General features: G+C 43.7%; 1 protein-coding gene across 2 annotated transcripts in view; it reads left to right on the top strand.

Moving 5' to 3' along the window:
- The first annotated feature begins 7400 nt into the window (after positions 1 to 7400).
- LOC134578102 (interferon regulatory factor 3-like) overlaps positions 7401 to 18740 on the top strand; it is a 41951-nt gene continuing 30611 nt past the window's right edge. Inside the window, exon 1 of one of the 2 annotated variants that reach the window (XM_063437093.1) lies at positions 7401 to 7450. Coding sequence is in view for 1 of the 2 variants with exons in the window: in XM_063437092.1 (XP_063293162.1) it covers positions 7615 to 7631 (17 nt within the window). In the remaining variant the exon portion in view is untranslated. Of the gene's footprint in view, positions 7451 to 7487; positions 7632 to 18740 lie in introns of those variants that run through there. The other variant, XM_063437092.1, reaches the window with a different exon arrangement.

The raw sequence follows: 18740 nt of genomic DNA on the forward strand, positions 1-18740 counted from the left end.
TTATTTGTACAAAGAGGCCGTGTTTATAACATTACATGCTTAAAGGGGCACTTTTACTTTATAGGATTTTTAATACTATGTTTACTTGTCCTTTATACCGTAACTAACATTTATGTATTTATGAGGTGTGGAAAAAAACTAATTCAATTTAGAAAGCTAAACCTCTTTATCCTGAAACTGGGCATCGCCATCTGAGAGTCCTGTCAGTCATTGTTACAAAAATCACCAAATGCGAAACATACTATTTAGAAAAAAATGAACAAATCACAACAATGTCTAAATTAAGTTTATTGTAAGTGGTACGGAATTAAAACGTGTTCTGACATGTCGGCTTCTCTATGTGTTACAGTTGCCTGAACAGATTCAGTCACAGACGTAATGACGTGTTGGTTTTCCTACGTCTACGTCTGACTGAGGAACAGCTGACCGCGGAACAGTGTGTAGTGGTTTTTTTTCTTCATAGAAACATAGAATGTGACGGCAGATAAGAACCATTCGGCCCATCTAGTCTGCCCAGTTTTCTAAATACTTTCATTAGTCCCTGGCCTTATCTTATAGTTAGGATAGCCTTATGCCTATCCCACGCATGCTTAAACTCCTTTACTGTGTTAACCTCTACCACTTCAGCTGGAAGGCTATTCCATGCATCCACTACCCTCTCAGTAAAGTAATACTTCCTGATATTATTTTTAAATCTTTGTCCCTCTAATTTAAGACTATGTCCTCTTGTTGTGGTAGTTTTTCTTCTTTTAAATATAGTCTCCTCCTTTACTGTGTTGATTCCCTTTATGTATTTAAATGTTTCTATCATATCCCCCCTGTCTCGTCTTTCCTCCATGCTATACATGTTAAGATCCTTTAACCTTTCCTGGTAAGTTTTATCCTGCAATCCATGAACCAGTTTAGTAGCCCTTCTTTGAACTCTCTCTAAGGTATCAATATCCTTCTGAAGATAGGGTCTCCAGTACTGTGTACAGTACTCCAAGTGAGGTCTCACCAGTGTTCTGTACAATGGCATGAGCACTTCCCTCTTTCTACTGCTAATACCTCTCCCTATACAACCAAGCATTCTGCTAGCATTTCCTGCTGCTCTATTACATTGTCTGCCTACCTTTAAGTCATCAGAAATAATCACCCCTAAATCCCTTTCCTCGGATGTTGAGGTTAGGACTCTATCAAATATTCTGTACTCTGCCCTTGGGTTTTTACGTCCAAGATGCATTATCTTGCACTTATCCACATTAAATGTCAGTTGCCACAACTCTGACCATTTTTCTAGTCTACCTAAATCATTTTCCATTTGGCTTATCCCTCCTGGAACATCAACCCTGTTACATATCTTAGTATCATCCGCAAAAAGACACACCTTACCATCAAGACCTTCTGCAATATCACTAATAAAAATATTAAAGAGAATGGGTCCAAGTACAGATCCCTGAGGTACCCCACTGGTGACAAGCCCAAGCTTCGAATATACTCCATTGACTACAACCCTCTGTTGCCTGTCACTCAGCCACTGCCTTACCCATTCAACAATATTGGAATCCAAACTCAAAGATTGTAGTTTGTTGATAAGCCTTCTATGTGCAACAGTGTCAAAAGCCTTACTGAAATCGAGGTAAGCAATGTCTACTGCACCACCCTGATCTATAATTTTAGTTACCCAATCAAAAAAATCAATAAGATTAGTTTGGCATGATCTCCCTGAAGTAAACCCATGTTGTCTCTGATCTTGAAATCCATGTGTTTTTAGATGTTCAACAATCCTATCCTTTAACATGGTTTCCATCACTTTCCCCACTACTGAAGTTAGGCTTACTGGCCTATAGTTGCCCGACTCCTCCCTATTACCTTTCTTGTGAATGGGCACAACATTCGCTAACTTCCAATCTTCTGGGACTACTCCTGTTATCAATGATTGGTTAAATAAATCTGTTAATGGTTTTGCTAGTACACCACTAAGCTCTTTTAATAGCTTTGGGTGTATTCCATCAGGTCCCATTGACTTATTTGTCTTTACTTTTGACAGTTGAAATAGAACCTCTTCCTCTGTAAACTCACGTGTAATAAATGACTCATTTATCCTTTTTCTTAACTGAGGTCCCTTTCCTTCATTTTCATCTGTAAATCATCATTTCTCTTGTGGTTTCATACTGTATTTAGTCATTGTTATAAGTTCTATCCTTTGCACTCAGCAGTCAATATAAACAAATCATATAGAGAAAAAAAACAAAAATAATACAAAAACTTGTATTTTTTTTTCCTCCTAATCATTTGCAATCTGTACCCTGGCTTTGTCTTGAATGAACTGGATTGTGATGTCATTTGTTAAATTTTTAAATATAAATTTAAAAGAAAATAAAGGATCAAATAAAAATTACAATTAAAAAAGGTTAATACAGTTCATAAGTAATTTTAAATATTTTCTTCAGTGTTGGCCGTATAATTTCCAGAGAAGTAACAAGTTCCCCCTTATAAAACATATATGCGTGTACATGTATTGTATGCATACTACATATAATATAAAAACGATACAACTTATACTTGGCTGAGCAGCGACACTGTATCCTCTACGAATTGTTTGCTTATGTCTTCACTCTTATCTGTTTTACACAAATACACAGACAGGACGCCAAAGGGCTATAGGATTTTAATAGGTTAATGCCGATTTAAAAAGGTTGCCTCATTAATGTTAATTAAAAAGATGTTTACCTGATTATCATATTAAATGTCAGGGATTTTACAGAAGCAGATGTCAGATAACGTATCAAAAATAGGTCAAATGGAAGTGGAAAGAGTATGTATATAATTTTATATACAGCAAAAAAATATATGTGTAAAGATATAAATATTGATATATATTCAGTTAAAGAACTTTAGCCTCGACTTAATTGTATCGTTTTCGTTCGTTTTTTCTAATCACGACTTAACTCACGATTTAATTCAAGCCGGAATTTTCAACAGTGAAAACCCAATTAACTGGTCGGCAGTTTGAAATAAAGCCTCGGATAAATGTGTTTCATAATAACATTTATCGGCCTTTTATTGACTAACCCTTTCTTATACTATAGAGGTCATACTATAGGGACAATCCACTGCCCAAAATCTAAATAAATACTCTGTCATAAGTCAATTGTACTTTTTGACTGTCACTCCCTAGTAATATCCCCCATACGTATTTTTTTTTATTAATTTTCGCTGTTTTTACCTTTCACTTCCTCCACGATGGTGGTGCCAGATCTTTACAAGCCACCGCCATGTTCAGCACCTAAACACTAGCACAAAAGTCTTCCTTTAATAGAATTTCATATCCTACACTACTAGCCAATTCTTAAAACGTACTTGTCACTGCAAGCCTGAACATCGGGGGAACTGGTACCACTGCACCGGATCTGCGTGCTTGTGGGCCACCTGATGGGCATTGCTGGGGTCTGCGCCACAGCCCCTTTAACAGCGCAACCAGACCCCTGTAATATCAGCAACCTGGGAGGAAATGAGAACCCGTCACTTTCTTCCAGCTACAGATAGAGCACCGCACAGGACAGAAGAGGAGGAGAAGCCACAGTAGGGGGAAGAGCAAGGAGAGACCCAGCTCATGCCAGCCCCACAATCCTATCAACCTCAGTCAGCAGGGCACAGGAAAGACAGCTCCTTGCACATAAATGGTGTGTTAACAGGAGGGTTGCTGAAAATATAATAATTATGACATGTGTGTGTATCTGTGTATGTATATGTCAGTGTATGAGTGTGTATGTGTCAATGTGTGTATCTTTGTATGTGTCAGTGTGTTTATATGTGTTTATCTGTGAGTCAGTGTGTATATCTGTGTGTAAGTGTCTACATGTGTGTGTCTGAGTGTGTTTGCATGCATCAGTGTGTGTATCTATGAGTGTCAATGTGTCATTGTGTGTATGTATGTGTCAAAGTGTGTATATGTGTGTCAATGTGTGTGTATGCGCCCGAGTGTGCTTGTGTTTGCATGTATGTATGTATTTATGTGTCAATGTGTATCTGTGTAAATATGTATGTGCATGTGGCAGTGTATGTCTATACATCCCACCAATCGAAGGACAACACTACATGCAAACACACCCTTGTAATCAAACACAAACATTACATAAAACACACTCGTGCATATAAATGCCAAAATGTTGTACAAAACACTGCTTCATTCAAACATCAAAACGGCACACAAATGTACACCCGCATTTAAATGCCTGCACTACATTCAAGCACACTCCTGCATTTAAACATAAATATTACAAACACACCCCTGTATTAAAATGCCAAAAATATTACACACAAAAATACACCTGCACTTAGAACCTAACCCGACACACAAAAGTACACCTGCACTTAAAAGCTAACCATACACACAAACACACCCTTGCATTAAAATACAAGCATTACATAGAAGTAAACCAGTGCATTCAGGACCGGACTGGGACAAAAATTCAGCCCGGGCAATTAAAGGCAGAGCAGCCCACTATTAGGGGCGGGGTCAGAAAAGGGGCATGTCATGTCACCACCACCAAATGAGTATGTTAATGGCACGCTTCTCCAGAGCATCCAGTGCTCTTAGATGAAGTACCGGTAAATGCCATGTTGTTTCCTTTTGGGGCGCAAGCATGCGCTGTGTTTGCTGGCGATTTGTCTCTGGTATCCTCAATAGTGGGATACCAGAGATCAAAACAGGAACAGGGCTGTTAAAGTGTTGTGCATGTGTGGGGATGTTCCCTGTGGTGTTGTATATGTTTGGAGCTTGCATGTGTGTAGAACAGACTTTTTGTGTTGTATTGTGTGTAAAGGGGTCTGTTTGTGGCGTACTGCATGTGGCTAGGGGCTGCAGTGTGTGTTTCTGGGTTGTAAAGTATGTGTGTGTATTTATATAGGGCCTGTGGAGTGTGTGGGCCTAGTGGATGTAGTGTGTGCATGTAAAGAGCTGCACTGTGTGTTTGTGAGTGTATCTAGGGGCTCTAGTGTGTGTATGCATATAGGAGCTGTACAGCACATGTGTATCGGTGCAGTGATGTATGCATAGGTGGTGTAGCGTGTACAGGGGTGCGGAATATGTATTTATAGGGGATATAAATTAGTGTGTTTGCATGCAGGAGGTGTAATGTGTGTGTTTAAAGGGGCATAACGCATGAAAGTGCAGGGAGTGTAATGTATGTTTAGGGGGTATAGAGTGTGTATATAAGGGGTATAGAGAGTGTGTGAAGTGTGTTTGTGTGTAAGGGCAGGAGGTGTAGTGTGGATATAGGGCTATAGAGTGTGTGCTGTGTGTTAATGCAGGGGCTGTAGTGGGTATATAGGGGTATAGAGGGTGTTTAGTGTGTTTGTGTGTTAGTGCAGGGGGTGCAGTGTGTTTGTGTGTTAGTGCAGGAGTGCTGTGTGTTTGTGTGTTAATTCAGGGGATGCTGTGTGTGTAGTGTGTTAGTGCAGTTGAGCAGTATGTTTGTGTGAGTGCAGGGGGTACAGTGTGTGTGGTGTGTGTGCTAGTGCAGGGTGTGCAGTGTGTGCAGTATGTTTGTGTGTTAGTGCAGGGGGCAGTATGTTTGTGTGTTAGTGCAGGGGGTGCGGTGTGTGTAGTGTGTTTGTGTATTGGAGCAGTATGTTTGTGTGTTAGTGCAGTGTGTGTAGTGTGTTTTTGTGTTAGTGCAGGGGGTGCAGTGTGTTTGCATGTTAGTGCAGGGGGTGTAGTGTGTTTGCGTGTTAGTGCAGTGTGTAGTGTGTTTGTGTGTTAGTGCAGGGGCTGCAGTGTGTTTGTTAGTGCAGGGGGTGCAGTGTGTTTGTGTAGTGTGTAGTGTGTTTGTGTGTTACTGCAGGTGGCTGCAGTGTGTTTGTTAGTGCAGGGGGTGCAGTGTGTTTGTGCAGTGTGTTAGTGCAGTGTGTGTGTAGTGTGTTAGTGCAGTTTGTGTAGTGTGTGTGTTAGGGCAGGGGGTGTAGTGTATTTGTGTGTTAGTATAGTGTGTTTGTGTGTTAGTGCAGGGGGTGCAGTGTGTGTGTGTGTAGTGTGTTTGTAGTGTGTGTATGTGAGGGGGTGTATATAGTGGATGATATGGCCATACATTATTAATTTAAGAATTAAACAAAAAAAGTAAAAATAAATCAATAATACCATTTACTCCCCCCTTTTAACTTGGCAGGGGAGAGAGGAAGCATTCACATACCTGGTGGTCCAGTGAGGGGGGGGCACGCCACGCACCGATCCCAGGTGGTCCAGCGGCAGGTAATTCAGTCTGTACCCTGCAGGGTACAGACCATGTTTCTCTCCCTCTCGCGAGCGCTGTTTTTTCAGAGCGTTGCCACGGTTTACCATGGCAACACTCTGATAATCTCGGAGCTCGCGAGAGGAAGAGAAATAAAGCTGCTTGGCGTTCTCCCCTCCGGCCCATGATGGGAGACAGGACTCCATCTTGGGGCCGGTGCTGCCCTGCATGGGCCGGCAGGAGAGATCTCTTGATCTTTCCTGCCGGCCTCGGCCCATGGCCATCGCGGCCCACCGGGCATTTGCCCGGTTCGCCCGATGGCCAGTCCAGGCCTGACTGCATTATAATGGCAACAGTACATACAAATACACCCTTACATGCACAGACACATACTCTTTACAAAGACAAGCTTATATTCAAACACACAAACACTGCTCACAAATACAACCCTGCTGAAACATCATGGGAATTGTACGACAGCAATGTAGCTTTTGCCCACCAATGCACCTTACACAGCACACTCACTAGGGCTGAATTTTCACTGGCCAACAGCTAGTGGCAAGTGAAAAATCTGACTTCTGGTGTATATATATATATATATATATATATATATATATATATATATATATATATATATATAGAAGGCGTATGCCTGAAGTTGTGGGAGGGATTTTAACCATATTTAAACCCAGCAAACCCCTTACTCACCTGTCTTCGACGATTTCGGAAATTCCCTCCCACCACACCCTCTTTATATATCATTATACCCAGGTGGGCCCTCTTTTTGCAGGCCTAACCTCGCGTCTGTTTCGGCACACCTCAACCGACTCTTATATTTTAAAAACTACACACACTTTAATGTGCGCCCCTTCCATAATCCCGTACACAAATATATATATTTACTTTTTTATTATTATTTTTTTTATTATTATTATTATATATTTTTTTCTTTTTTCTTCTTAATTCAGTTTCACTATTTAATGAGGAAATGTGTGTAGTCTAAAGATTTCGGGGTGAAAGTAGACAACTCTGCAAGGCCAAACAATCTTGTAACAGAGTAACAGAGACAGTTCTGTCAGCAAACAGAAATAAAACAGATAAAACAGAAGCCGACATGTAGCTCTGTGAAATGGGTGGGGGAATGTGCAAAACAAGAGGGAGGGCAATTGCTGTGAAAACGAAACTGGTTTCTGTTAGACACAGCTTCCTACATGCTGCATTGCTTGTGATTGTCTCAGGTAAGTGGTCTCTGTCCTGGATAAAGCGGGGCCTATTGATACCTTAGACATGATTATTTTAACCCACAGGAGCCATGGGCAAAGTGATGATTGAATGAAACTCAGTATATAGCACAGGACAGGACACTTCTGTAACAAGAACCGAGGCACAGGAAGAGAAATCAATGAGTGACAACATTCAGTAAGAATCCATGGAACCACAAGACCGGGTTTTGTTCTGTTAGATTATCTGCGTTCTGGTTTACAGTGAGACTTTGCCGTTTAATTACCAAGCACCAACATAAATTGTAGCGCTGTACAATTTATGGAGTTACAATATAGATCAAATTGTGTATGTAGCATATTACATATTCAATGTTCCTATTCAGATTGATATTGTATACATACACAGTATATTTAGGCAAGCCAACAGGAACAACGAACCCTCTCTGTGAGTTTAAAATCAACCTTTAAAATCAAGCTGGCTTACAAATGGGTTAAACAAACAGGCATATTTGCCCAACTGAGATCTGCTGAGATTTGAATATAGATATCAAATATCTGTCCAAAACGTCTTAAATGAAAATAGATTTTTTTTTTTTTTGGTTTGGCCTCAATTTTAAGATTTTCAGGTGAATCTCAAAGAATTCACAGTTTTGTGAATAATCTAAAGGTTTTAAGCAAAATGTTCGGTGAGTTTATAATCTAGTGGAGCTGTTGATTGACATCAGAATTGGAGGTTGATGGGAGTAAATGTTGTATTGTGGTTTTATTTACTGAAAAGATGGTATTCAGTTGATTACAGTATGAGAAAGTCTATAAAGTTAAAAAAAAAAGCTTCTTTGAGTAGGTGAGGAAGTATGGGTAGAATTATATAGTATTTTTTTTTTTTAAAGTTGGTAGCAAAGTTATGCAGGGTGATTTCGATCGCTTGATAAAAAAAAATATACATCTGTGTTCTAAACGTTTTAATTCACGGTATGTTAAATCAGGTACAATGTTCCCTGTTAAAAGAACGCTATAGTGTTAGGACTACAAACCTGTATTCATAACTCTATAGTTCCTCTGTCTCTAGTTAAATACAGGTGTGTTCCCTTTCTCCTTGTGCCATAAAAAAAAAAAGGATTTAATTACCTGTCAGTATGGTAGATGGTACTAAACATTAACTACCCTGCAATGTAAACATTGCAGTTTCTCAAAAACTCTAATGGTTTGCATTGCAGAGTTAAAAGGAGAGGGACGGGGGGGGGGGGGGGGGGGGGGGCGGAGCCTGACAGCTAAGGCAGCCAGACGTGCTCTGCAAGAGCTCCTGCAACAGGGCCTAAAAAACGAGACTAATACCCGGGTTGCCCATCAACCAGACTGCAGGGCGCACTCACCTTATTGACGGGCCGACGGTGCACCGGTGGATACCCGCTGGGTGCCTGTCCGACCCTGGAACGTCCTGCTAGTGACTTGCGGCCTGCACAAGCCTGAGCTTGGGGAGACGGCCGCTCCCCAGGCACCTTGGACAACTCGAGCAGACCCGGGAATACAACTATCCCTCCCCCCCCCTCTGGATCGGCGGGGGTCATCCCGGTATCCACTGGCTGACGCCTACACCAACCCTAAGCGATTGCCGCCTCACAAAGCCTGCACGAGGCCGGATCACCTAAAATGGCGGCCATGCATAAGCCCCAGCAAACATGCCTGCATCAGCCCATGGAGGCTAGAGGAGGGGCCGCCGAACATGTGCTGGAGCGCTTGGACGCGATCTTTGACAGCTTCTGGGCCAAGTTGGAAGCTTGTCTTGCGGAGCCACCACATCGATCTACCGAGGGAGAACAACCCAGAAAGCTACACTATGAGCCGGCGGGAAGCCCAGCAGCTACCGGGGGTCAGCCTGTAAAACAAAGCGGTAAGAAAAAACACCCCCCCCGCACGACCATCAACAGGAGAAAGTACAAGAAGCCACAACACTGGGCAACGCATTGCCGACCAAACCACCAGCAAGGACATCCCTACCCACCTCGACCGCAGAGCTCCAGACTTCCCCAGCAAGTATGGCACAAATCAGAGACAGTCCCCTTAAACCGCAGGGTGTGTAAGCCCAACAGCACTCGGAGATCACATCTCATTCTGCCCAGACACCGCACACGGAAAGAACAGGAGGGGGACGCAGAGACTGGTACCGGGCGACAACGCTTTACATGGCCTCTATGCGGCATAGGCTGAACACCACAAGCGGACTCATAAATGACCTAATGCAACCAGGGTATCAGCCAGATATATCCCTCACCAGCGTGATTGTAGATTGCATTTATTTTCTTTATTATTTCTTTATTATTATTATGTTTATTGCCTCTGCTAGTTGCTATGACTTGTTCTATTAATACCCAGTGTCAGGTCTTTACAACCTAACTTGAATAGCATGTTTACTATGCATAAACCCGCGACCTCTTAATTTGAACAGCATGTTTAATACGTATACACTCGTGACCTCTTAATTTGCACAGCATGTTTTCTATGTGTAAACTCGTGACCTCTTCATTTGAATAGCATGTTTAATACGTATACACTCGTGACCTCTTAATTTGCATAGCATGTTTTCTACGTGTAAACTCGTGACCTCTTAATTTGAATAGCATGTTTAATACGTATACACTCGTGACCTCTTAATTTGCAAAGCATGTTTTCTATGTGTAAACTCGTGACCTCTTAATTTGAATAACATGTTTACTAAATTTAGACTCGTGACCTCTTAACTTGAATAGCATGTTTACTATATATATAAACTCGCGACCTATCCTCTGGTAACTAAATATATATATAAAATTGTGCATTGTTCCTATGTACCCCGTTCAGTGGCGTACATACAAGGGTCGCAGGGGTCGCGGCTGCGACCGGGCCCGGCCCACCAGGGGGCCCGGCCGCCCCTGCGACCCGGTATGTAGCCACTGGGCCAGCCTCTTCTCCTGGGGGGCCCTAGAGCCGGCCACCTCCGGGCCCCCCCGAGGCTGGCCCTGCTGCCACCCGGCTGGCCGGTCCTGCGGGCGCGCGAGGGAGCACTCTCCCCTGAGTGCTTCCTCTTCAGCTCCCTCGCGCACCGCGTAGGGATGCCGGCGCCGGAAGATGACGTCATCTTCCGGCGCCGGTATCAGTACGCGGCGTGCGAGGAAGCTGAAGAGGAAGCACTCAGGGGAGAGTGCTCCCTCGCGCGCCCGCCAGCCTGACTGCCCGCCGGGTGACCGGACCCCCAGGAGCCCAGCAGCACAACTGGACCCCAGGGAATCCCCTCAGCACTCCAAAAGGTAAGGAGGCTGGGGGGATTAAATACAAAAAAACGTTAGTGTGTGTTAGTGTGTGTGTGTGTGTGTGTGTAAGTGTTAGTGTGAGTGTTAGTGTGAGTGTTAGTGTGTGTGTGTGTGTGTGTGAGTGTTAGTGTGTGTTAGTGTTAGTGTTTGTGTCTGCTAGTGAGTGTCAGTGAGTGTGTTACTGTGTGTGTCTGTTACTGTGTGTGTTTGTGTGTGTGTTTGTGTGTGTGTTAGAGTGTGTGTGTGTGTCTGCTAGTGTCAGTGAGTGAGTGTGTGTCTGCTAGTGAGTGTCAGTGATTGTGTTACTGTGTGTGTCTGTTACTGAGTGTGTTTGTGTGTGTGTTAGTGAGTCTGTTTGATGTCTGTTAGTGAGTGTGTGTTTGTCAGTGAGAGTGTATGTTTTGTAAGTGAGTGTGTATGTATGTCTGTCGCTGAGTGTGTCTCTGTCAGTAAATGTGTGTGTCTGTTAGCTAGTGTGTATGCGTCTGTTCGTGAGAGTGTGTGTGTGTCTTCAGCACTTACCTTTCTCCAGCGCCGGACTCCCTTGGCGCAGGGGAACCCTCCGCCTCTCAGCTCCGAATGCGCATTCAAACCGCCCATAGGAAAGCATTACTCAATGCTTTTCTATGGACGTTCAGTGTCTTAGAATCGCGGAAGCGCCTCTAGCGGCTGTCAGTGAGACAGCCACTAGAGGCTGGATTAACCCTCAGTGAAACATAGCAGTTTCTCTGAAACTGCTATGTTTTCAGCTGCAGGGTTAAAACCAGAGGGACCTGACACCCAGACCACTTCATTGAGCTGATGTGATCTGGGTGTCTGTAGTGGTCCTTTAAGTGTGTGCATCTGTATGCACTGGCGTACATACCGCGGTCGCAGGGTTCGCAGCCCTGCAACCCCTGCGACCAGGTGCCCGCCGCAATGTGTTGCGGCCCCGGTCCGCCAGAGTAAGCGTGGGGGGTTGGGGGGGCCCACGGATCAATTTTCGCACCGGGGCCCCATGGGTCATGTGTACGCCACTGACCCTGTTGTAACCTATGTTTCGAATTATGCAAGTGGACTGCCTTTGGGGCACCGCGTGCTTGTATGTTCTCTCATTATGCACTGCAAAAATAAATATTTACAAAAAGGAGAGGGACACAGCACCCAAACCACTTCATAGTGGATTGGATGACTATAGTGCCCCTTGTGTGTTATAGAGAGGAAATTTAAAATATTACTAATATAATAAACACACGGAAACAAATGTTCGGAGAAAGGCTGTGGTCTTCGAAAGAAATTTAAAAACTTTTTTAAATTTTAAATATTTTATGTACAACACAACTGCAATCGGATAACTTGTAACACACCCCTGTCATTTAGTAACACCCAGGGGAAAACATCACAAGGCGGCCTTTAATAGCCCGTATAACACTATATCAAATGTTTAACTACCCTTTATTTAGGTAGCTAATTAAACATTCCAAAAATGACCACAATGTAATTATAGTAAAAATTGCATGAAGGGTAGGAGGGAGGGAAGTTCCATAAACGTAAAATTTAAGTTTATAGTTGTTTTTGGCGGTCTGTAAGATTTAACTCACAGATCGACGCTTATATAGTCCAACTGCCCGTGCAAAAACAGCGCAAGGCAAACGGAACTGCACAAAAATAGCAACCCCAGAAAGAGACAGAGGAGTAAACTATTGACCCCTCCGTTCCTCCCAAATACATATGGTCAAGATAAGAGACTATACTATACGCCCTCTGTATTTTTTTTAACAAAGAACAAAAACTTTTGTCTGTGATTGAGCCGTTAGATGCCATATTTTGTTAGAATAATGACTAATATATTACTAAACTTGAAAACTTGAGTAGTAGATATATAGACAAGCCTTCAAGTTGATGTGCTAACAGATAACAGGGGAATGGAATTAATAAATATTAAGAATATCTACTGAGATAATATGAGATTATCTACTCAAAAAGCCCACACAAGAGTACCACTCCCTGTATAAATGTCAGGGTACCTGTGGTCTCTACCTCCAAAAGAGGTAGAGACTTAGCTGTTCCACCATTCAGACGGTCTGATGACTCCCTTCCCCGCGGTCTATCCGGTCATGCAAGGCCGGCCGCGAGGGAGTGACTGCCTTTTACACCATCTAGGCAGGAAGTCATCATCAGGACACTCCCCCGGATCGACCTGTCAGTCAATTGCTGCAGGACCAATCAGGACGTCTCGGAGGTGTGGTTACTGCTCTGAACAGGGTATTTAACAGAGCTTCCTTCATTAGCTCATTGCCCTGTCGTGGTTCTAGCTTGTTCTAGTCACTCAGTGCTTGTGTATTCTATTATCCCTTTTGGTTTTGACCCGGCTTGTTTACCTTACTCTGCTTATCTCTGTTACCCTTGATTCGGCTTGTCTCTCGCTTACCTGTCTTCTGTTACCCTCGACCTCGGCTTGTCTTTGACCATTCTATACGGTACTACTTACGTTAGTCCGGCCATTCTAAGGTCCGGTATACGTATCTGGCTACTGTTTGTACTCTGCGTGTTGGATCCCTGTCCCGATCCTGACATTACGACAGGGCCAATGGATCCTGCAAGTACAAACAGTCAGCTGGCTTCTCCTGATCCTAGGTTTGAAGCCATGGATCACAGAATGGATCAGATGGCGCTTGCGCTACAGGCTCTATTATCTCATGCCAATAACCCACCAGAGGAGATACGTAATACCCCTGTTTCTCCTGTCAGTTTAGGTCTAGAGGTAGCCACAGTGGGTGCTTCTTCTCGCATTACCCCCCCAGTACGCTATGGTGGGGCTCCTGAGAAGTGTCGTGGTTTTTTAAACCAAATTAGTATCCACTTTGAATTGCAACCCCGCTCTTATCCTACAGATAGGGCAAAGGTAGGATTTATTATCACCCTACTTATTGAGAAAGCTCTGAGATGGGCCAACCCACTATGGGAGAACGATAACCCATTAGTGTATAACTATAACGCATTTGTAGCTGCTTTTAGAAGAACATTTGATCCTCCAGGTAGAAAGGTTAATGCAGCCAGATTACTGTTGCGCCTGAGACAGGAGAACCGAACACTGGTGGATTATGCACTAGAGTTCAGGTCTCTGGCGTCAGAAGTCAAGTGGAATGAGCAGGCGTATATGGATGTATTTTTGAATGGCCTATCTGAAGTAATCCTTGATGAGGTTGCTACCAGAGAACTCCCTGAGAATTTAGAAGATTTAATTTCGTTCATCTCTCGTATAGATGAACGTTTAAGAGAGAGACAGAACACTCGAGAGAGGAACCGGAGACCTTCTTTTAGGTTAGCCCCCGCTTTTCCAAGTCCTGACTCCACGGTATCTTTGCTTCCTGAACCTATGCAGATAGGTTATACCCGCCTCTCTGAGGAGGAAAGACAGTACAGGAGAAGAGAGGGTTTGTGTATGTATTGTGGAGCCAAGGGTCATTTACTCTCGAACTGTCCTAACCGTCCGGGAAACGCTCGCACCTAAGTCTCTCTAGAGGACAAGCCTTGGGTGTTTCTATTTTGTCCTCTACTCCTAATTATAAAGATCACAGGCTTCTGCTACCAGTTTCCTTAACTTGGGAGAAGGAGGTAGTAAGGGCTATGGCATTGATAGATTCCGGTGCTGCTGAGAATTTTATCGACCAAGCCTTTGCTATTAAGAACAATTTCCCATCCCAGCTAAGGGAGACACCCTTGGCCGTTGAGGCCATAGATGGTAGACCACTACTAGACCCTGTTATCTTTCGTGAAACCATACCCATTAGTTTAAATGTTGGTATCCTACACGTGGAGAATTTATCTCTTTTGCTCATTTCATCCCCTTCCGTTCCCATAGTTCTGGGGTACCCATGGTTGAAGAAACATAACCCTATTATCGATTGGGAGTTAGGGGAGATACTCTCGTGGGGCCAGGGTTGCCAGGATAGGTGTTTATGCAAGGTTTCTCCATTAGCTAATGTTAACATACCTGAGACTCCTATTCAGTCCACAGAAAGACAGATACCAGACCTTTACCTAGACTTAAAGGCAGTATTTGACAAGAAGAATGCCGATTCTTTGCCGCCACACAGGCCATTTGATTGTAAAATTAAGCTCCTACCTGGGACTATGCCTCCGAGGGGCCATGTATATCCTTTGTCTGTTCAGGAAAACTTGGTTCTAGAGGAGTATATTCGGGAGAACTTAGAAAAGGGATTCATTAGGAGGTCTTCTTCCCCGGCCGGGGCTGGGTTCTTTTTCGTTAAGAAAAAGGATGGCACGCTGAGACCTTGTATCGATTACCGAGGCTTGAATAAAATAACTGTCAGAAATGCCTATCCTATTCCACTTATTACCGAGTTATTTGATCGTCTTAAGGGCTCCAAAATCTTCACCAAGTTAGATCTCAGAGGGGCATATAATTTGGTGAGAGTCCAGCAGGGACACGAGTGGATGACGGCGTTCAATACTCGGTACGGTCACTATGAATACACAGTTATGCCGTTTGGACTTTGCAATGCTCCTGCAGTATTTCAGGATCTGATTAATGAGGTACTTAGGGAGTTTCAACATGATTGTGTCATTGTCTACCTAGACGACATACTGATACACTCTAGGGAGATTGAAACTCACCATAGACAGGTCAGAGCGGTATTACAGAAACTTCTGCAACATGGTCTATACTGTAAATTGGAAAAATGCAGCTTTGATCAGTCTCAGATAGATTTTCTTGGTTACGTGATTTCTGGGGAAGGTTTTAAGATGGACCCTGACAAACTCCAGTCTATTTTAGATTGGCCATTACCTAAGGGACTTAAGGCTATTCAGAGGTTTATTGGTTTCTCCAATTATTATAGGCGCTTCATTAAGGGTTACTCGTCTATTATTGCGCCCATTACCAATATGACCAAACAGGGGGCAGAAACTAAGACGTGGTCTCCTGAAGCTCTCGCTGCTTTCAAGAGGCTCAAAGAACTTTTTGCTTCTGCTCCAATATTAGTCCATCCTGATACGACTTTGCCGTTTCTACTCGAGGTCGATGCCTCTGAGACAGGAGTAGGTGCGGTTCTGTCACAAAGATTAGCGGTAGATAAACCATTACACCCGTGTGTTTTTTTTTCCAGGAAACTTTCTGGGGCTGAGAGCAGATATGACATCGGTGACAGGGAACTGTTAGCAGTCATTAAAGCCTTAAAGGAGTGGAGACATTTGTTGGAGGGGACCCTACACCCTATTACGATTTTGACAGACCACAAAAACTTGTCATATATTGGGGAGGCTAAGCGCTTATCCTCTAGACAAGCTCGTTGGTCCTTATTCCTGACTCACTTCAATTATGTACTGACTTACAGACCTGGTTCTAAAAACTCTAAAGCCGATGCATTATCTCGCCAATATGAACCTTCTACTGTACCTGAACCAGTTCTTTCTTCTATAGTTCCGAAGTGCAATATCATTGCTAATACGAATCTCAGGATTCATTCTCCATTACTGGCCGAGATCATTAAGTTGCAACATCTCGCACCTAAACAGACCCCTGCGGGTCGTCATTTCGTTCCTCCTGCTTTTCAACTGGAACTTTTACAGTGTTTACATAATAGCAAGATGGCGGGACATCCTGGTATTCGCAAAACTTACGCCTTGATCTCTAAGGACTTTTGGTGGTCTACTTTACGGAGGGATGTTGAGGAGTTCATCGCTGCATGTGAAGTTTGTACTAAAACCAAACAACCCCATACGCTTCCATGTGGACTCCTGCAACCCTTGGAGGTTCCAGAGAAACCATGGTCCTGTTTGGCCATGGACTTTATTGTCGATCTACCTATCTCTAAAAGACAGACTGTTATCCTCACCGTGGTTGACAGGTTTACTAGGATGGCACACTTCATTCCCCTGCCTAAACTTCCGTCTTCTCCCGAATTGGCAGAGATATTCGCCAAGGAGATTTTTCGCCTACATGGGATACCCTCTCAAATTGTATCGGACAGAGGCTCCCAATTTGTTTCCCGCTTTTGGAGGTCCTTCTGCTCTCAACTTGGTATTAAATTAAACTTTTCTTCTGCCTATCATCCTCAGTCTAACGGAGCTGCTGAACGTACCAACCAGAAAATTGAACAATATTTACGATGCTTTGTTTCTGAACACCAGGATGATTGGGTCGGTTTGATTCCTTGGGCGGAGTTTGCACACAACAATCTCGTTTGCGATTCTACTCATTCAAGCCCCTTCTTCATGAATTATGGTTTTCATCCGTCTATTCTTCCTTCGGATTCTCCTTCCCAGGGGGTGCCGTCGGTTGATGTTCATGTTGCCAATTTGAGGAAGTTGTGGGATCAAACTCGACAAATCCTTGTGCACAACTCTATGTTGGTCAAGAAACACGCTGATAAACGTAGAAGGGCGGCTCCGGTCTTTGTTCCAGGTGATAGGGTATGGCTGAGCACGAGGAACATCTGTTTAAAAGTGCCCTCCATGAAGTTCGCTCCTCGGTATATTGGACCCTACAGGGTGCTGACCCGTATCAATCCGGTTGCGTATCGTTTAGCTCTTCCTAATACCTTACGCATTCCGAACTCGTTTCACGTTTCATTGCTGAAACCACTCATATGTAACAGATTTTCCTCCACAATAGCCCCTCCTCGCTCCGTTCAGGTGGAGGGTCAGGAGGAGTATGAGGTCAACTCTATTATTGATTCTCGAATCTCCCGGGGAGAGTACAATATCTGGTTGATTGGAAGGGATATGGTCCTGAGGAGAGGAGTTGCGTACCTCAGGAGGATGTTCATGCTCCCCGTCTCCGCAGGGCGTATCACCCTCGCTTCCCATCTCGTCCCGGTTCATTCCGCCCGGTGGGCGTATCTGAGAGGGGGGGTACTGTCAGGGTACCTGTGGTCTCTACCTCCAAAAGAGGTAGAGACTTAGCTGTTCCACCATTCAGACGGTCTGATGACTCCCTTCCCCGCGGTCTATCCGGTCATGCAAGGCCGGCCGCGAGGGAGTGACTGCCTTTTACACCATCTAGGCAGGAAGTCATCATCAGGACACTCCCCCGGATCGACCTGTCAGTCAATTGCTGCAGGACCAATCAGGACGTCTCGGAGGTGTGGTTACTGCTCTGAACAGGGTATTTAACAGAGCTTCCTTCATTAGCTCATTGCCCTGTCGTGGTTCTAGCTTGTTCTAGTCACTCAGTGCTTGTGTATTCTATTATCCCTTTTGGTTTTGACCCGGCTTGTTTACCTTACTCTGCTTATCTCTGTTACCCTTGATTCGGCTTGTCTCTCGCTTACCTGTCTTCTGTTACCCTCGACCTCGGCTTGTCTTTGACCATTCTATACGGTACTACTTACGTTAGTCCGGCCATTCTAAGGTCCGGTATACGTATCTGGCTACTGTTTGTACTCTGCGTGTTGGATCCCTGTCCCGATCCTGACAATAAACCACACACACAGGCCACCTATGACCACACAGCACAGCGCAATGCCACACTACAAAGGTAGTAACATCACTAATATATCTAGCCTAGCACTGATAAACACTGATGTTTGTTCCCTTAAATTTTTCTTTTCTCTCTTCACACTGTCAATTTCACATGTTAACTGATCTTATTACTTAACCAAGCTAACGTTTTAGCGCAGTTTTCGCTAGGAACTTTGCATGTAACGAGCAAGCAATGTTGACTCAAGTTATGTGTCCATAACTATATACAAAAATGTGCACTGCTCAAAATGCCACCATTGTATCATTATTGTTGTGTTATGTCTATGCTTACACACGCTGTTGTGGCGGGGTAAGCTGTCTTGTATATTCATGCACCCAAAAATAAAGAATTAAAAAAAAAAAAAAATATGAGATTATCTACTGTCACAAACAATGATTTTTTTGTTTTTTACAATACATATATGCTCTGCAGTGGAAACTGACCGAGCCAGCCAGCATAATTGGGTTTTCATAATATGCACTTTGAACATTTTAGGACTCATTTTGTCCGTATTGACAGATTGGCAGTTATTGTCTACAATGTGGCCTAA

This window comes from Pelobates fuscus, chromosome 11 (genome assembly GCF_036172605.1).
Source record: "Pelobates fuscus isolate aPelFus1 chromosome 11, aPelFus1.pri, whole genome shotgun sequence".
Taxonomy (NCBI): domain Eukaryota; kingdom Metazoa; phylum Chordata; class Amphibia; order Anura; family Pelobatidae; genus Pelobates; species Pelobates fuscus.